Source organism: Sinohyriopsis cumingii, chromosome 2 (genome assembly GCF_028554795.1).
Source record: "Sinohyriopsis cumingii isolate HCF-2022 chromosome 2, ASM2855479v2, whole genome shotgun sequence".
Classification (NCBI taxonomy): Eukaryota; Metazoa; Mollusca; class Bivalvia; order Unionida; family Unionidae; genus Sinohyriopsis; species Sinohyriopsis cumingii.
Genome location: NC_142962.1, coordinates 64223910 through 64240912, shown reverse-complemented (window position 1 = coordinate 64240912; position 17003 = coordinate 64223910). Strand labels below are relative to the sequence as shown.

Here is a 17003-nt window from a genome sequence, read left to right as displayed (position 1 = left end):
ATGTGTAATTCCATTATGAATGGGTGCATACAGGTGAGTGTTTCAGCACCAAGGCATTCTTAGAGTCTGGATGCGCTTGTTCAATGATTTTACTTGATCAGGCCATCCTTGACCCTTCCTATAGGTAGTATTGTAATTATACCTGGACACTTAATTGCTTTATTAGCTTGTCTGCTATTACTAAATTCCAAGTAAAACATCATACACTATAGCATTGCATCACACCCCGAGTTCAAAGTAGGTGCACTGAACTGACCTGTACAGGCTATCATTGAGCCATCCTACAGGTAGTATTGTGAATTGACTTGAAAAATATATTTACTCTTCATTGCTTTCATTAGGACATCTACTTGCGTAATTCATAGTTGTATTCATGACACTTAATTGATTTTACCTGTATGGAATGTCATTGGGGCCTTTTCCTATGGGTAACATTTTCTTATAATGGATATTGTTGCACCTACACCTCTCCCTCGATAACTCATCCAAAATCAATAAAGAAATTGACGTAAAGGCAAAATATGGGGTGGGTGGGTTGGCAGGTTAAAGTGTTGAATACTCAATTTATAATCGTGCTGAGATTAACTGTGAACAAATATCTCTTCATAACGGTGTACTTTGTTTATTTTTTCATAGAGCAACATTAATTTCAGGATAAATTACAGTATATTGAGGAGATCATCAAAAACATTATTCCACATAGTTTCCGTTTGCTTAACACGTGTACCACTTCACACACTGTGTACTACATCACTAATTTGTGTGTTGAATTGGATACATTCTAGTTTTATTGTTTGATCCAAATTAGACAGGTTTTTTTAATACAAAAGATCGACACTCTTTTCGAGAAATGTTGTCGATCGAACGATAGATAGATTTGATTGTGGTAGAAGTAAATGAAAAAAAAATCACAAGATTTAATCATTACAAACATGAATTTAATGGGTCTACAAATTTAAAGCAATGTAAATTTGAACACGATAATACTTGCCGTTTGTGACATGCTTGACAAATATACAATGCTGTAGGGCATTTCTGTGCACTTAAGGTTTCCGTCTCCAATATTGAAGTAAAACGCATACCGAATTCGACCAATTGATGAAAATAAAATACAGCAATGCTTACCATTTGAAAAGAGGCAATTGTCACCAGAATTTTCTGTTTAAAATAATATTAATTTTGGACACAGGGGATACCACCCCTGTGTTTTTTTGACTCATGATATGTCGGCCTATTCTGTGCACAGCATTGAAAAGATGTAATGTTTATCCATCGGGCTATAGAAATGAAATACATTACTTTGGACTGTTTCTGTCAGCAGTTCAGTCGAGTAATCAGGTCAGGTTTATAGCTATTTTTACAAAATTAAAGATAAAAATTCCAATAAATGGCAAGAGATATTAAGCAAACTAAACCGTTCTTGTAAAAAAGTTAGTAAAGTTCAACGTTTTATAAAAAATAACTATTATGTGAAAGAGAAACAACAATGAGTAGGATGTAATATGTTTATGTCTTATTGATGGTGAAAAAATTACTAAAGAATTTATAAACAGACTATACACTGGGGAATTTCTTGAGAATTTATGTTCTAGCGGCAGGTTGACACGTTGGGTAGCAGATGATTTTGTACATGTGGGACAACTTCTTGCAAAATTGGAAACTTGGATTAAAATGCAGTATTGTTTAAAGGTTTACATTTCCCTCTTTTATATAATGTATTTATGGCTGTCACTACCATTTACTGCATATTGCTGTGAAAATTGCCACAAAGAAACTGATTTTTGTGGATACTTACTTTTATTTGAAGAAAGAATTAATGAAATTTCAAGAAGAGTATGGGACTCAGTTCTAAACATTTTAAAGCATGACCCCACAAGATAGTTTTCCCTCACAGAAAATATCAGGTGTTCACTGGAAACAGTGGGGAGCCACTTAAACTGATTCTGCACAAAAGTATCCCTTCATCCAATGGTCTTGCAAAAAATGTGACAAAGATAAACCAGTTTTTTGCTAGCAGCATGTCCAAACTATATTGCCTGTTTTTTTTACTCATACCAGTCATTACAAAAGCAAATCTTGCTCTTCAGAAAGATGCTTCAGTGATTCATATCCTCAAAGGAGACTACATGAGGTACTTGCAAATCTGTTTGCATGTTTCCTAAAACCTGAAGCTGTTACTTAGGCTTGCAGTTTCCTGATTGTGGACTATATGAAGTCAATTATAAGGAAGCTGAGTACTGGCTTGATGATTGTGCAAGAGTCAAGAAAGTACATGGCACTTGAGAAAGGAAAAGGAAGTCATACAACAGATCAAATTTTTTACATTTCATGCAGAGGTTAGGCATTTCTTTAGAGAGGCCTGTAATTTTGTGATTAAAAAATTCCCACTTGGCAGTGAGATTTTGATCCATGCAGAAGTTTTGCAAATCAGTGAAAGACTGCTGTCAGCTGTGGAAAATATTGATTACCAGCAAATTTCAAAATTTGGTGAAAGAAGAACATTTGGATGCACTGAAGACTGAATTCTTCAAATTCCAGATTGACTCATCATTGTCTTCTCTTGTTGATGCAGAGCCTAGGAATAATGTAGCTTGGGGATAAATATTGAAGATAAGAAAGAATAACCCAAACTAAAATTGCAAGCTTAATTTTAAGGTTGTGGCAAGCTTGCTATGTAAGCTTGTGGCAAGCTTAGATTTGAAACCATGGCAAGGTTGCCTAATTGCAAGCTTGTGCAAGCTAGTAATAGGGAAGCTTGCGCAAGTTTGTGTGTGTGTGTGTGTGATTTTGATTTTTAACGTAGCTTTAACACTTTTTCAGTCATATCGCTACGATGTCTGCCATGTGACAGTTTATAGTGATGTTCTTTGCACTGGGGTATCATGCCGCAGACATGTAGCATTATGTCCCACCCAGTCACATTATCCTGACACCAGGCCGACCAGTCCTAACACTAACCTCTTAATGCTGAGCGTCAAGTGAGGCAGCTGTTAGTACCATTTTTGTAAGTTTTTGGTATGACTTGACCGGGAATTGAACCCACAACCTCCCGCATCCAAGGCAGACACTCTAACCACTAGGCCACCGGAGCGCTCTAAAGAGAGAGAATAACCCAAACCAAAAAAAAGCAAGCTTAATTTTAAGGTTGTGGCAAGCTTGCTATGTAAGCTTGTGGCAAGCTTAGACATGAAACCATGGCAAGCTTGCCTAATTGCAAGCTTGTGCAAGCTAGTAATAGGGAAGCTAGCTCAAGTTTGTATTTGGTAAGCTTGCAATTAGCAAGCTTGCATGAGCTTGTCATGTAAGCTTGCTGCAAGCTCAGATTTGAAACCGAGCAAACTTACCAATTACAAGCTTGCAAGCAAAAGCTGACCAAGCTAGCTGCATCAGAAATTATTCTATACATGGTCATATACCTCCATTTTTCTAGCCCTTGATGTGCGAAAAGTATGATAATTTAATATCAAATATTAAAATTAAAATCTTAATATATGGTGAACATTAATTAGCATGAGATCTTTCTGTCACAATGAAAGAAAAGAATGAAGTCATCAAATCATTTAATATTTAATTTAAAAAAGATATAAGAGCATATCAATGGGATCTGTGTGAGGAAACTCTTATACTTTTGTTCTGTATGCCTTTGCAAATGTTCTATTAATTTACTTCCACATCAAAATCTATTTGGGGGAGGCTGGTGTCAGATGGTTAGTTTCCCTTTCTCATCTGTCAAAATGATAAACTATTAGGTGAAAACAAGAACTTTTGCCATTTTAATTACTCTGGACCACCTCTTCTAAAGAAAATCCTCAGAATAAAATTGTGCATCCTCCTCTGCTTCTGGTGTGATTCAAGTATCATCCACTGAAATGATTACAGCAACATGTACTATGTAACTATGTAATTTTTAGTTCAACATTCCAAAATCACTTATCAAGTCCAAAATATATCAGTAAGTGTTATTCAAGATCATCCTTTGATGAGCTCCTAAATTTAGTTTTACCATCCATTTTGAAAGGGCTATGACACATGTCAAACAAATGGCAGAGCTTTATACAAAAAATAAAAAAATAGGTTGAGACTGTTTAGGTACCTTAAGACATTTTGAAATGAAATAACTGTCATCTTCTTTGAAAATGAAAAGAATTAAATGTAACAGCCTCGGAACAATTGTGTAATTTGATATACAAGAGGAAAAAAAGACCCTAAGAATAACGGAAATGAGATTCACAAGGGCACATTTAATTTTATAATCTCGTTCCCCTTTTGTTGATATCTGACAGCACAACATCGATTACTGCAGTTTGGCAAGCGCAGCAATAAATAATAATGATCTTTAGAGTTGTCATATCAATCATTGGGTGAAGCAACATTACAGAGTTGTTGTTGTTGTGGGGTTTAATGCCATTTTTCAGCACACGATAGGCTATGCATGGCAGCCAGTATCAATGGTGGAGGAAGAACCAGGGAAAAACCACCAACCCACGAGAAGTTACTGGCAAGCTTTCTCACATACCCACATGTGCTGAATCCTAGACTTGAACCCACACAGACAGAGTGAGATGGCAGTGATCCGTAATGGAGAGCGCCTTAGTTTAGACCACTCGGCCCCTTGGGGCCCCTAACAATACAGAATCATTTTTTGATATATTTAAATTGTAACAGTGAAGGAGAATGCTGCCACCAATATACAGTCCCAAAAACTGGCAAAATACTACACACTCTTGAGTTTACTCACCAACAAAATAACTCCGTTACTTCTAATTATCTCTCGGGTTATAGGATTGTTTAATACACATACATTGGTTCTGTGTGCAATGAAATTTACAGCATTAAGGAGCTAAATTGTGATGGTTCAACTTTGAAAATTACGCCTAATTTTGTAACACGAGGCTTCAATGGTTGTTTTGCGTTCTTGCCACTCAGATATGTTGTGTGTGTATTTAGAGTTCGTAAACCAGTCTGCTGACTGTAAAAGGGGAAAGTAACCGCTTTTATGACTCTATACTGAATTAAGTCTCTGTCTCGGAAAACCACATCGCATCTTGCATGCTTTTATTTGATTTCTTTTTCAACAAGCGAAATTCACAAAGCTCAATTCTTTTTAGAATGTTGGCAGAATGGGATGCATCTCTCTCTCTCTCTCTCAAAGAAAAACAAAAATTGTAAATATATTTAAATTTTTATTTAGTAAGTAAATAACTGACAACTATTTTTTTTCTTCTCCTGGCAGCAGATTGTCATTGAAACAAATATATGACAATTCTTTCAAAAACTTAATGCCAGAAGTTAATATTACAAGAGTTATTGAGACTATATTTGATGGTGCATACATTGTTAGTAAATAACATTTACGAGTACTTGACATCAGGTATCATGCTGTATTAAATTAGTCTGTAAATAACTTTGCAGTCAGCAATTACTATCTATTTTGCAGGATTTTACTAAATGAAATTCTTTATTCAGTCTTCCATTCTATGACAAAATGACTGCATAGCTATTTAAAAAATTTCCTTAATGCAAAAAAACTCAGTTGTTTCTAACATGTATAATATTTGTAAAAATTTGAAAATGAGAAAAAAATACATATGTATGTAGAAAAAAAATTTCATAAATTGCCTAGGTCAAGAAATAATTCAGTTTGTTTTGAAATATATTAATAATGTTCATAGTTAATTTAAACATAGAGAAATGTTGGAATAATATATTTTATTTATGTATCAGCTAAGTACAAGTAATTAAAGTTTTTAGCATTTTGCAACACTGAAAATGTATGTTATTTAACTCAAGTGCATTATCAGATGCTATAAACAAAAACTAGATTACCACTAACATCTCTTAATTTGACAGTGTAGTTTCTGATACTGAGCGTGATCTAGTCACAACATATATTCTTCAATATTTCAGGAAGTACGGCATGATCTCATGCAGAACTGCCAACTTTAAACTTTCACAACTGATTATTGCAAGCTTGCGCAAGCTTACATCAAGTATTTTAGATTTTGCAAGCTTGCAGACTTGGACAAATTCCTTTGGCAAGCTTGTGCAAGCTTGAACTTAGATTTTGTAAACTTGCAGACTTGGAAAGATTCCTTTTGCAAGCTTGCACAAGCTTAAACTTTAAATTCTGCAAGCTTGCAGACTTCAAAAAATTCCTTTTGCAAGCTTGCTCAAGCTTATGCAAGCACCATTACTAGCTTGCACAACCTCAGCTAACTTGTTGTAAGCTTGCAACAAGCTTTGTCATAAGCATGCAGTTTGGTATGGGAAACATGCTGGCTAACATTGGTGATTGCCTTGAAATGGTATTGGAAAAAAGATTCTGGCAAAGCTGAAAAGAGCCAGAAGAAGTTTGCAGGACAATTAAAATAATACAAAGAGCTGTGTACTGTAAATAGTGTAATATAACGGCACATAGATATGTTTTGTAATGTTATTAATTGATTTTATTACTATTCTAATGTCCACATGGAATTTTAATTTTTCTTTGCTGTGTTGAGTGTACCTAATGTTTATATAGAATCACTCATTTTTTTCCCTCTTGTCCCTAACTTCCCTGGTGGGCAATGGGCATCTCTATATTTTTCATTAAAGTTCCAAGCTGTCAGATTCACAAATTTGAATTTCAGTTTTTTTATTTGGGTGTTAAATAAAGCATACTGTAAAAAGTATTTGTTAAATATTTGGACAATTGAAGATATTCAAGTTTTAAATGTTTTTTAAGGAGATTTTTCATGAAAAAAACTTAGTATATACATGTATGTTTATTGTACCATTACTAGGTTCTTATTAATGGCATGAAGCAGATTTGTGAGACTAGGTGTTTGGGTAAGCAGCAACTGTCCACAGAAACCTACCACAGAACTCTTCTATCACTTGGATCAGTAGCACGCAAACTGGACAAACATGGGCAGAAGGACCAAGCCAGAGAAATTGCTCAGTACCTACAGAATATGCTTGGTTTGCATGGTTAGTGGTATGATTAGAATATCTAAAATAATGATAATTCACTTTTTGTGTAAATGGTCACGTTCATTTGGCTGTATTTGTATATGATTGTTTATTATGTCAGCATTTAGTCTTGTTAGTATGACCAGTGTTTTCAGTAGATGTTTAGTTGCAGCTTGATGCAATATACTGAATGATTTTCATAGGCATCCATATTTGTTTATGTAAATAGATTTCATTGTTATATGAAATTCATGGATTGGTGAAGAGGTCTTCTTGTCTCCACTGGTGCATAATTACCATATATACTCACATATGAAAGAAATAATTTTGGAAAAAATAAAAGCCTGGAAGAATGGGGGTTGGCTTATCCGTGGGCCAAAAGTCTTGACTTTAACATTTTTAAGTTTGTTTGTTGACCACCATAATGGTTGTAAATCTTGGGACACAAGAAAATAATTTTTTCTGTGTCCTATGACTTACATGCATGCAAAAAATCCAATTTTGGTGTCTAATAGTTTGCATGTGCATATTTTCTGATTTCTCCTGCATGACATTAAATAAAGGTAAATAGAGACTTCATAATTCACAGGCTGGTTTGAGTTTACCCAGGGGACCAGGCTATAGTATATTGAATAGTACTGACACAGTGCAAATCATGCTTAGCGTCACTTAAATCCTTGTTTATTCCCAAAAATATTAGATGCAGATTTTGCTTTATTCATTGTTTCTAGTAAATTGCATTCTTCCAGATTTCATTTCAGCTAGATGTGCATTTCTGTTTCATTTATGTTGATCCATGCACACATGAGTTAGAATTTGTTAGTGATACAAAGATCCTAAAAATTGAGGTAATCTTTATGAAAAGGTACATGTGTTTAATTGTGCAAGGCATATAACTGTTATATATCCTTAATATAGATTCTCAAAGATCATCATTGATCTATTTTAGTTTTCTGTTTTGGCTGAACAAAATCATAATTTTCCACACACTGGAAAACTTGTTGTTTCAGCAGCTCCTTTGTTTATAATTGGCAGATTTTGTCTTTTGTTTTTGGACAGCAATGCAGGCCAGTTAATTGTTAAAACCCTGAAACTAACTTATGTTAAGAGGGAATTTTGACTCTAACATTATGACCAAGAATTTTGACCAGTGGCCTTGCCAGTACTTTGAAGTGTAATTGCCTTTTACTCCATAATATCAGCAAGATTACCATAGTTGCGTAAAACGGGGTGTAAGGTCGCTTACATCAAAGCAAACTCCAACTCAGATTAGAGTATTACCATAATTTTTGAAGCTTTACTTCTGAAACTTCGTTATTGTATTAATATTATTAAGTTTAGTGCAGTGGTGCCTATGATTCAAATATGAGGGATGTACTCAGTTCACTGTGATGTACTTCATTCAGCGCAAGTTCCAACCTTCAGTGTACATGTGGTGGCGCCCTGATGTAAATATGCTCACTAACCTAAATGCAATCATTCAACCAAACACTATTGTTGTTTGTTGTTGTCATGCAGAGCTCACATTTGAATGAGTTAGGTATTTACAGAAAACAGAGCATTAAATAAATTTTTTGGCTGTTAAAACAAATTATATTAACTTCCATGTAATAATCATACATGTCAACCTCGAGAGAGGTATATGCAAAATTTTGCTAATATTTTTGTCTCAATAAATGCATTTACAACTTACTATGTGCATCTTGTGATGTGATCTTGGACTTGTGGGTCGGCTTATGCATGGGTCATGCACTTTTTAATGTTTATGCCTATTCAGTTTGGGGGTTGGCATTTAATTACGCGAATGGGCTTATTCTAAAGTATATATGGTATTTGTTTTGTATACGGCTACAATTTTATGTTATGACCTTATATGTCCTTCCATCAATTGTTCTCCTACCAATTTTGATTTTGCACAATAATTTGAGTTGTCCATCAGCAACAGTTAACAAACTTTGTGGATGGCTTACATTTAGAGTAAGTTTTAGAGTGAACCCTATTGATTTCAGATACAGAAGATCAAAAGTCCGGAAAACTGTGGCGGGAGGAAATAAAATGGTTTCCACACAGTAACTAGAGTTTCCCACCATCAGCAGTTACTAAAAACATTATAGATGGCTTGCACTAGAGCTAAGAAAGCACTCTTTTGATTTTGGTGTCAAAAGGTCAAAATTGAGAAAATAGCAACTGAAAGAAAAAAATTATTGCTGCACAAAAATTTGAGTTCTGAGTTCTGCATAATTTACAGCTCCCTTGTGGTCATGATTCCAATGCCTTAATCACTGAGTCATAGTGGCTTCTGGAAGAAATACAGACTGTGGAGCATTATTGAATGGACAGAAAAATGTTCTGTACTTAAGAACAGAAACTTCCTGTGTCCAATTTGGGCATTTTATGGTGGATAAAAATGTATGACATACATTGACCATGGATTAATAAGAATGACAAATTTTTCTCAACCATCTTGTAGCAGAAATGATTGAAAATTTCATGACTGTGTGTATGAGTGTTGTGGAGGTTCTTGGGGGAGAAGAGAATACTGTTTTGGAATGGAAGTAAGGCTATAATACTATATTTCATAACATTTCATTCAACCCATATTGTCATACATTTGATAGGCTGATTCAAATACAATTGTTTATATTTGGTCATAGGTCCATAACCGTACCATGTTTTATTTTATACTAGGCCATGAAATGCAAGATTTTTTGAGAGATATAACTCTGAGATTTCACTGGAGTGAAATACGATAAATATTTTTACACTGCCTGTCAATAGACATTGATAGCATTATGACCAAGAAATTTTAAAACTTGTGAATGACAAGTGTTCTAGTGGTAAATATGACCACTTTGCACATGGACAACTCTGGTTCAAATCCAACAGTGAGAATGTTGCTTTTTTTTCTTCATTTAAAAGAAATTATATACTGTATGCTGTTTTACCTTGAATTTGTGAGGAGAATTATGTTTCTACTTACATTTTCTGTGTGAATATACACAAAACAAGGCGGAACATACTGGCAAACCATTGGCATTATCACAATGGATTCAGTAAGAAATCAGCTTCAGTTTATTGTACATATTGCCTGCCGATATGTTTGAGCAAAAAATAAGACTTTTCTTGCTCATAGTTACTAATGGATAGATTTCATTTTCATCTTGGTGGTGAAAAACTTTTCACCCACTTGGTGAAATATATCCATTATTCATTTGGAGCGAACAAATATCCTTTCTGTATCTCAACTGTGCATTAACAAAACTCATTATAATTGGGGAGAGCTGTATATATGGAATTTCATTATAACTCAGTTTGATGTAATCAGGTCTCTTTGTATGTCTGATAATCCCTTAAAATATGTTTATTCTTTTAATTTATTCCATTCAGACCCTTGGGTATATCGTCAGAAGAGGTCCATTATGACAGAAGAAGAATCCATTGAATATGATACGTTCAAGGTGACCCTTGTTGGAGCTCTTGGTAATGCAAGGCATGATGACTCCTACCAATACATTATATCGCATATGAATGATACTAACTCCCCCTGGATCAAGAGAGCTGCTGTCTATGCTCTGAGACATTACGAACATCAAGGAGTAAGTTTTCATTGTAACGACTTTTGTTATGATATTTTTGTTTAAGAAATACCATGTGAAATAAAAAATATATTTTTTTCAATATCAATTTTGTAGGTCATTTGTACATAAAAATAGTTACAAGAGTTCATGACTGTTTATCACAGTCTTGGTGTACCAGGATCCAATTCGTTGGGAAGTAGGTTTAAATGTGATGGCTTCTAAATTGAACACTATGAAAATGCTTATCAATTCTAGAGTGTGTGAAAAGTGAATATTACATGTAAGTACCACTTTTAACTTAAATAATCTGACCCTCCAGCTTATCTGACACCATATTTTAAAAATTTGTAATAACTTTATACAGTAGAAAAATTATTGGGACATCAAAATGCATACGTACCAGCCATTATGCTTATGGCGTATCATTACCTTTTTTCCCCCAAATTATGTTTTGACAGTTCCGGTGGCCTAGTGGTTAGAACATCTGCCTCGGAAGCGAGAGGTTGTGGGTTTGAACCCCGGCTGAGTCATATTAAGACTTACAAAAATGGTACTAACAGCTGCCTTGCTTGGCACTCAGCATTAAGAGGTTAGTGTTAGGACTGGTTGGCTTGGTGTCAGGATAATGTGACTAGGTGGGACATCATGCTACATGCCTGCATCATGATGCCCCAGTGCTAGACATCACTATAAACTGCCACACTGCAGACATCATAGTGATATGATTGAAAAATTGTTAAAGCTACATTAAAAATCCTAATCACACACACATACACCAAATTATGTTTTACACTAGACTGTATATGGATTAAGCTTTTTTGGGTACATTGAAAAATAAAATAAAAATAAAGCAATAATAAGCTTTTATCATTTTAATTATCATCTCTTTAATTCCAATCATATAAATTTGAGAATATTCTTAAAAAGGTGACTGATGCAGAAGAAAAGCATAAGAGTACTTTCCTTATTTGTTATTTATAGCAACTGTATATGACCCATTTCCAAGAAAACAGACGGGTTTCTTCAAATGTGACCTTTGCCTAACAGATTCATTTTTTTTATAAGCTAGTTACTGAACCAGTCTATCCTTTTAAAGAAAATCATGCCAGATATTAAAAAAGTAAAATGCTGTATGGTATGAGTTGTGGATGTTATGTGATAGAAAATGTTATAGCAGATGGATCTATTCAAACTTCAAAACATGTCAGATCACACAAAGAATTCAAATCAACACTTACAAATGTTCAAAAAGAATATGAGAGTAATGTAATAAAGCACTCTGAGCATCCGACCATGATCATTGCAGAATTCCAGTTCATGATCATTCAGTGAAAGTTACACATGTAGACTAGTTGAAATGAGTGCTGAAGATAAATAATTTTTTGGTATATTTTATGTCTGTACTCTAGTTCTAATCCATGTTGATTTTGCACTTTGTGACTAGAATTTTGACCAGTTGCAGAACCAGTTTAAAGCATAAATGTATCTTTTTATATATGCTGTAATTCTGGCATGTAATATATACAATACACTTTGTATTCCCAAATTATGCTCTTTTGTCACTTATAAGAGCATACTTATGTTATACCTCTCTGGGTGGGGTGGGATGGGGTTTGCACGTATGAAAATGGACACAGAATGAAATAATTAAAGTTGGAGCATAAGCTAAGAAATGCTTTACGTGTACTCAAAAAAATTGTGATTGAGTAGTCAACCCTCATACCGTGAGACTGCTCTCAGTACCAGAATTATTTGAAGGAGTTGTCAGTAGGTAGCAATATGTTCCACAACTTGTGATTGTGCAATTCTCTAAACAAAGTCACTTGCAAACTAGGTAAAGTTAATGATAAAGGAAACACTCTATTTCATCTAAGTACAATGGATGGCATTGCTAAATACAAAGTTAGACACATCAGTCATGTACATTAAATTGGAAAATTTTTGAGTAACATGAAATGAGACCATTAACAAGTGTTGTTAATTAATTGTAACTTTTTATGAATTTATCATTATTGTATATTTTAACCAATTAAAGTGGAGTTACTGATAAATAACTGTTGAATAACTTAAAAATACTGTGCATGTTGGTAAACTTTATCCAATGAAATATCTTGTTGCAATTGGTAGATACCCTCCTCCTTATCTATTGGTTGAAAACATAATTATGGGTAAAACCACTCTTAGGGTATATTAACAAAACTTAGTTTATTAGTTTATTATAAGCCATTTTTTCAAAACTACCATGACTGACACTCTTTAACTTCTTTTTGCCAATCACTGAGGGGAGCAGTCTGTATTCTGTTGCCAGAGAAGCCATTTTCATAACCATGAAAAAGAGGAAAATGTGGACTGAGTCAATCAAGAAAAGCCCCTGTGGCTGAAAATGACAGTGCCAACCCATTATAGCAGAGATATTTGTGATACAGAAGCATTACCCAAAATTGTGGATGTTAACACATATGGTGAAAATGCATAAAATAGACAATATGAGAGAAGTATGAGATTGTAAAGGAGGCGATGTTGGCTGGTATAAAACCAGAAGCTGCAAAGTAAAATATTGTCCAAAAGCAGCCACTGTGACTGGAAAAAACTGTTTATTTTTTTTCTTCTATCAATGAAAACAGTCATATAATGAATATATACCTTGGCTGGGTGCATGCTGAGCTATTCAATGGAAAATGAACAGGACATTTTTTTATGCCATGGATTCTAATCATATGGGATCACCATATTTCTATAACAAAAAAAATGGTGCAGGATTATGCTTTCACACTAAAGGCAGACTGTATGTTATGTTTGTGATACATTCTGTTGTCAAAAATAATCTTTATGTTATGAAACAATATTGATATTAGAACTGGGTCACACCTTCATAGAGAGGTTTATAGAGAGTCATATAAGTATCAAAAAATGGCTGTACATGTATTCAGTGATTAGAAAAACAAACACCAGCAATGCAGCAAAAGTCTTTTTATTTGACTATAATTATGTTGCAGATGTCTTTATTAGCAAGCAAGGATATGATGCAAACTAGTTTATCTACCTAGACCACTACCAACTAGCATCATATTTGCGTGGTACATCCATGCAGAATATGAAAAGAAAGATATTAATTTTCTGTACATAATGTTCATGGAAATTGATAATTTTCTTTAGTACATGAATTATCCTGACAGATAAAAGAAACTATTTTTTTTTTCATGCAGAATTTAGCTCAGGCCTAAGTGTTCAATAACTCATTTCATAATCATACTACAAAAAAGTAAACATTTGTTCTGAGTCTTCTGGGTGCGCAGATTTTCCTTCAGCAATATTTTGATATCTTATTTGAAGTTGGTAGTTTTTGTGGTATGTATTACTCAGATATGATTACTTAACTGACCAGCTTCGGTGCTTGCAACTCTCAACTAGTGTCTTATATTTTAAAGGCAGCAGATGCAATATTGACAGCAGCACTGACAGATGAAGATGAGAATGTGAGATATGAAGCTCTCTTGCAGTATCAGAGCCACCCTCTCTCTCGGATCATCATGCCATTATACACAAGGTAATCCCTGATTTGCCCTTGCAGTTTCAAAATACAGTCGTTTTTGCTTTTATACCCACACATTCCCCCTGTAAGCTTGAAAAGGTCACTTCTGTTAAAAGGAAGCTAAAGTCAATTCTTTGCTGCCATGTTTAATTTTACTGTTTATATTAATAAGTAGGGACTACAGAGTTCTAGATCGCATTACTTGATAGAGTTGATACTAATTTCAGTCCAATCAAAAACCCACTTCCCAATTTAGGTAATAAGGTCTACAATTAACAGGTAAGAAAATGTTTTAAGTTCCTGAGTTTTATATTTATCTTGTATAGTAGATTTTTTACTCTGCCAATGTCTGTGACTACTGAAGAGTTTGAATTGTAAATAATTTTAGTCACCTCTGCAGAAACAAAAGAGAGGGAGATATTAAGATTACTCTTTGCTGGGAGTTTTTACATCAATGATCAGTGTCACAACAGACAAATATAATTTATCTAAACAAAGTTTATAGCAGATACAACTATTTAACTTGTGAAGTGGAAACATTGTATTATAACAAGCACTGAAGCCACAAGTGACAATACAAAGTGCTTCCACTTCACAATTGAAATATTTCCTTATATCTACTAAACAAATGTAGATTTGGTTTTACTATATATATATATTTTAAGGCAAAAACCTTCAATTTGCATGGATTTGTTTTTCCATTCTGCGTAATGTGATTAGCATCTGTATAACTGAATTGATAAAAATAAGTTCCAGAATTTTACAACAATTTGAGGACAGCAACTTTTTATTACAAATTTAGATTGTACATGTAATTGTTTCAGATTGTGCATTATGTGAAATTAATAAAGGTTTTCATGTGAACAGGAAGAGATTTTTAATTTTGTTAACACATTTTTGGCACAGATTGATAGTGAACATTGTTTGGGTGGCAGTACAATAGCAACATGATAACACTCCAACAGACTTCAGAACATAACATCATTAAATAACAGATTTTAATGATCGTGAGTTAACTTGTAAGGATTTTGGCTGATATTTTGTATTATGTTTGCATTCAGTTGTAAATGTTGTGTGTTTGTAGGCTGGCAGTCTATTTTGGTAATAAACACTACTCTGAAATTACCATTATCACTTAACGTTTGTTTGCTGTTAACTCTCATTAATACCTGATTTCTTGGTTGTTCTCAGACTTGACTATGATTGTGGTGACAGTTAAAATTGCTACTTAAACAATTTTATTACTAGATGTGATCAGGATTTTTTTTTAAAAATGTGTACCATTTGTTGTTGAGTGTAATGTGTATATTATACTGTATGAGTGGCATAGAATATTGAATAGCAACAGGTCATGAACTTGCAGGATTCATATGGAAAATGAATAAAAAATTAATACTTGCTGCCTGCTTTTTGTTTTGGGGATCATTTGTATGCATTCATTGGCTATATAAATGTACAACAGCTATTGTTTACCCTGGACTAAGCACACAGGTTGCACTGAAGACAAACACAAAGAAGACGTAATAGCCTTATCCTTATTGTTGATCATTCAGTAATGATTAGATTAACAGTTATAAGCTTATAAGAGTTGACATGTTTCAAAAGTAAGCTAAGATCCGAGTGCAATATTGAATAGTGACACAATTGAAATAAACACTCACATATAGAAAACTTTTAACATCTTCATTCATAAAGAGAAAGATGCAGTGTTAACACATTTTCTTTTACTGCAAGAATCAACATATCTCGCCATATTATTAAATCAAGCTTTTGTTTATTTTGGCACTAAAACTTTGTACAACTTGATTAAATTGGTAAAATTACATTTAAACTTTTTGAAGCCATGCCATGATTGTGCTTCATCTGAATTCATGTTATATTAAAATTTGCTATAGCAGAGTTTCACTGCAGTAGGCAAAACAGAGTTAGGGTTTGCAAGTTATGCATGAGTGTTGTTGCATTGTTTAAATATTTGGTGTGATTATTGAGAAATTACAGTTGTACTCCTCTCATAAGAACACCCTTTCTGCAGCAGGAAAGTTATCTTATGAGAGGATTAGCTTTTCTAGGGAATGGGGATTACACAAATGTGAGAAATAATTACATATAAATTATGAAAAGTGGATCTACTTTTTTAATATTTCATATTTTCATTTTATAATCATGTTATAGAATCAGTATCTTAAATCTTAAATGAGTGTTATTTTAAAGAAAATTAAATCCATAATCATCAGTCATGGTGCAGAACTGTGTTGCCAATAAAATCAGGGTACAATCATCTGGCTGTATCTATCATGGTTCATCCTTTCCATTTTCCCAGTTCTGTACAATGTATAACTAACGATGTATATTTAAATCTTTCTGATCTCAAATTCCTCAGCAATGATCAAAGGATGTCCATCCATTCTTTTTATGAATGATAACATATAATTTATGTTTAAATCTTTCTGACATCAAATTTCTGAACAGTGATCAATGGAATCTTCCTCTTTTTGTTTAATCGAATTGCTTTCACTTTTCCTTTCTAGACCAATAATGTTTGATGATAATTTGCACTTTTTGCAACAACTTGTTCCTTCATTGTCAGTTTGTACTTATGACACATAATGCTGTGCAATTAGAAAGGAAGAGAATTTGTTATATGATTAACTGGTTTTAGTCTGGCTCCCTTTCAAGTACATTTCATAATCTATGAGAAGGAAGGAATTCACATTGGCTAACATCATCTTTGCATTTGGGCAACCAGATGACATGCAGACTTGAGCGGAACAATACTTTGCTTCTTAGCTGTTAGTTTTTCACATCTTGATAATTATCAAAGTGACAAAACCTAACACCTAAAGAACACACACTGTAGGGATAATCTGATTACTTTACGTCTTTGTATGGATTAATGTTACCCTAACGGCATGTGGGGGCAGATGTCAGTGTGTTGAATTTAG

The 17003-nt window shown here is 33.8% G+C and overlaps 1 protein-coding gene across 1 annotated transcript in view; it reads left to right on the top strand.

Annotated features, from left to right (window-relative positions):
• LOC149805052 (uncharacterized) overlaps positions 1-17003 on the top strand; it is a 105249-nt gene that overhangs the window by 63176 nt on the left and 25070 nt on the right. The window contains exons 13-15 of the mRNA XM_089933481.1: positions 6783-6969; positions 10339-10547; positions 13958-14076. Of these exons, the coding sequence (XP_089789607.1) occupies positions 6783-6969; positions 10339-10547; positions 13958-14076 (515 nt within the window). The remainder of the gene's footprint in view (positions 1-6782; positions 6970-10338; positions 10548-13957; positions 14077-17003) is intronic.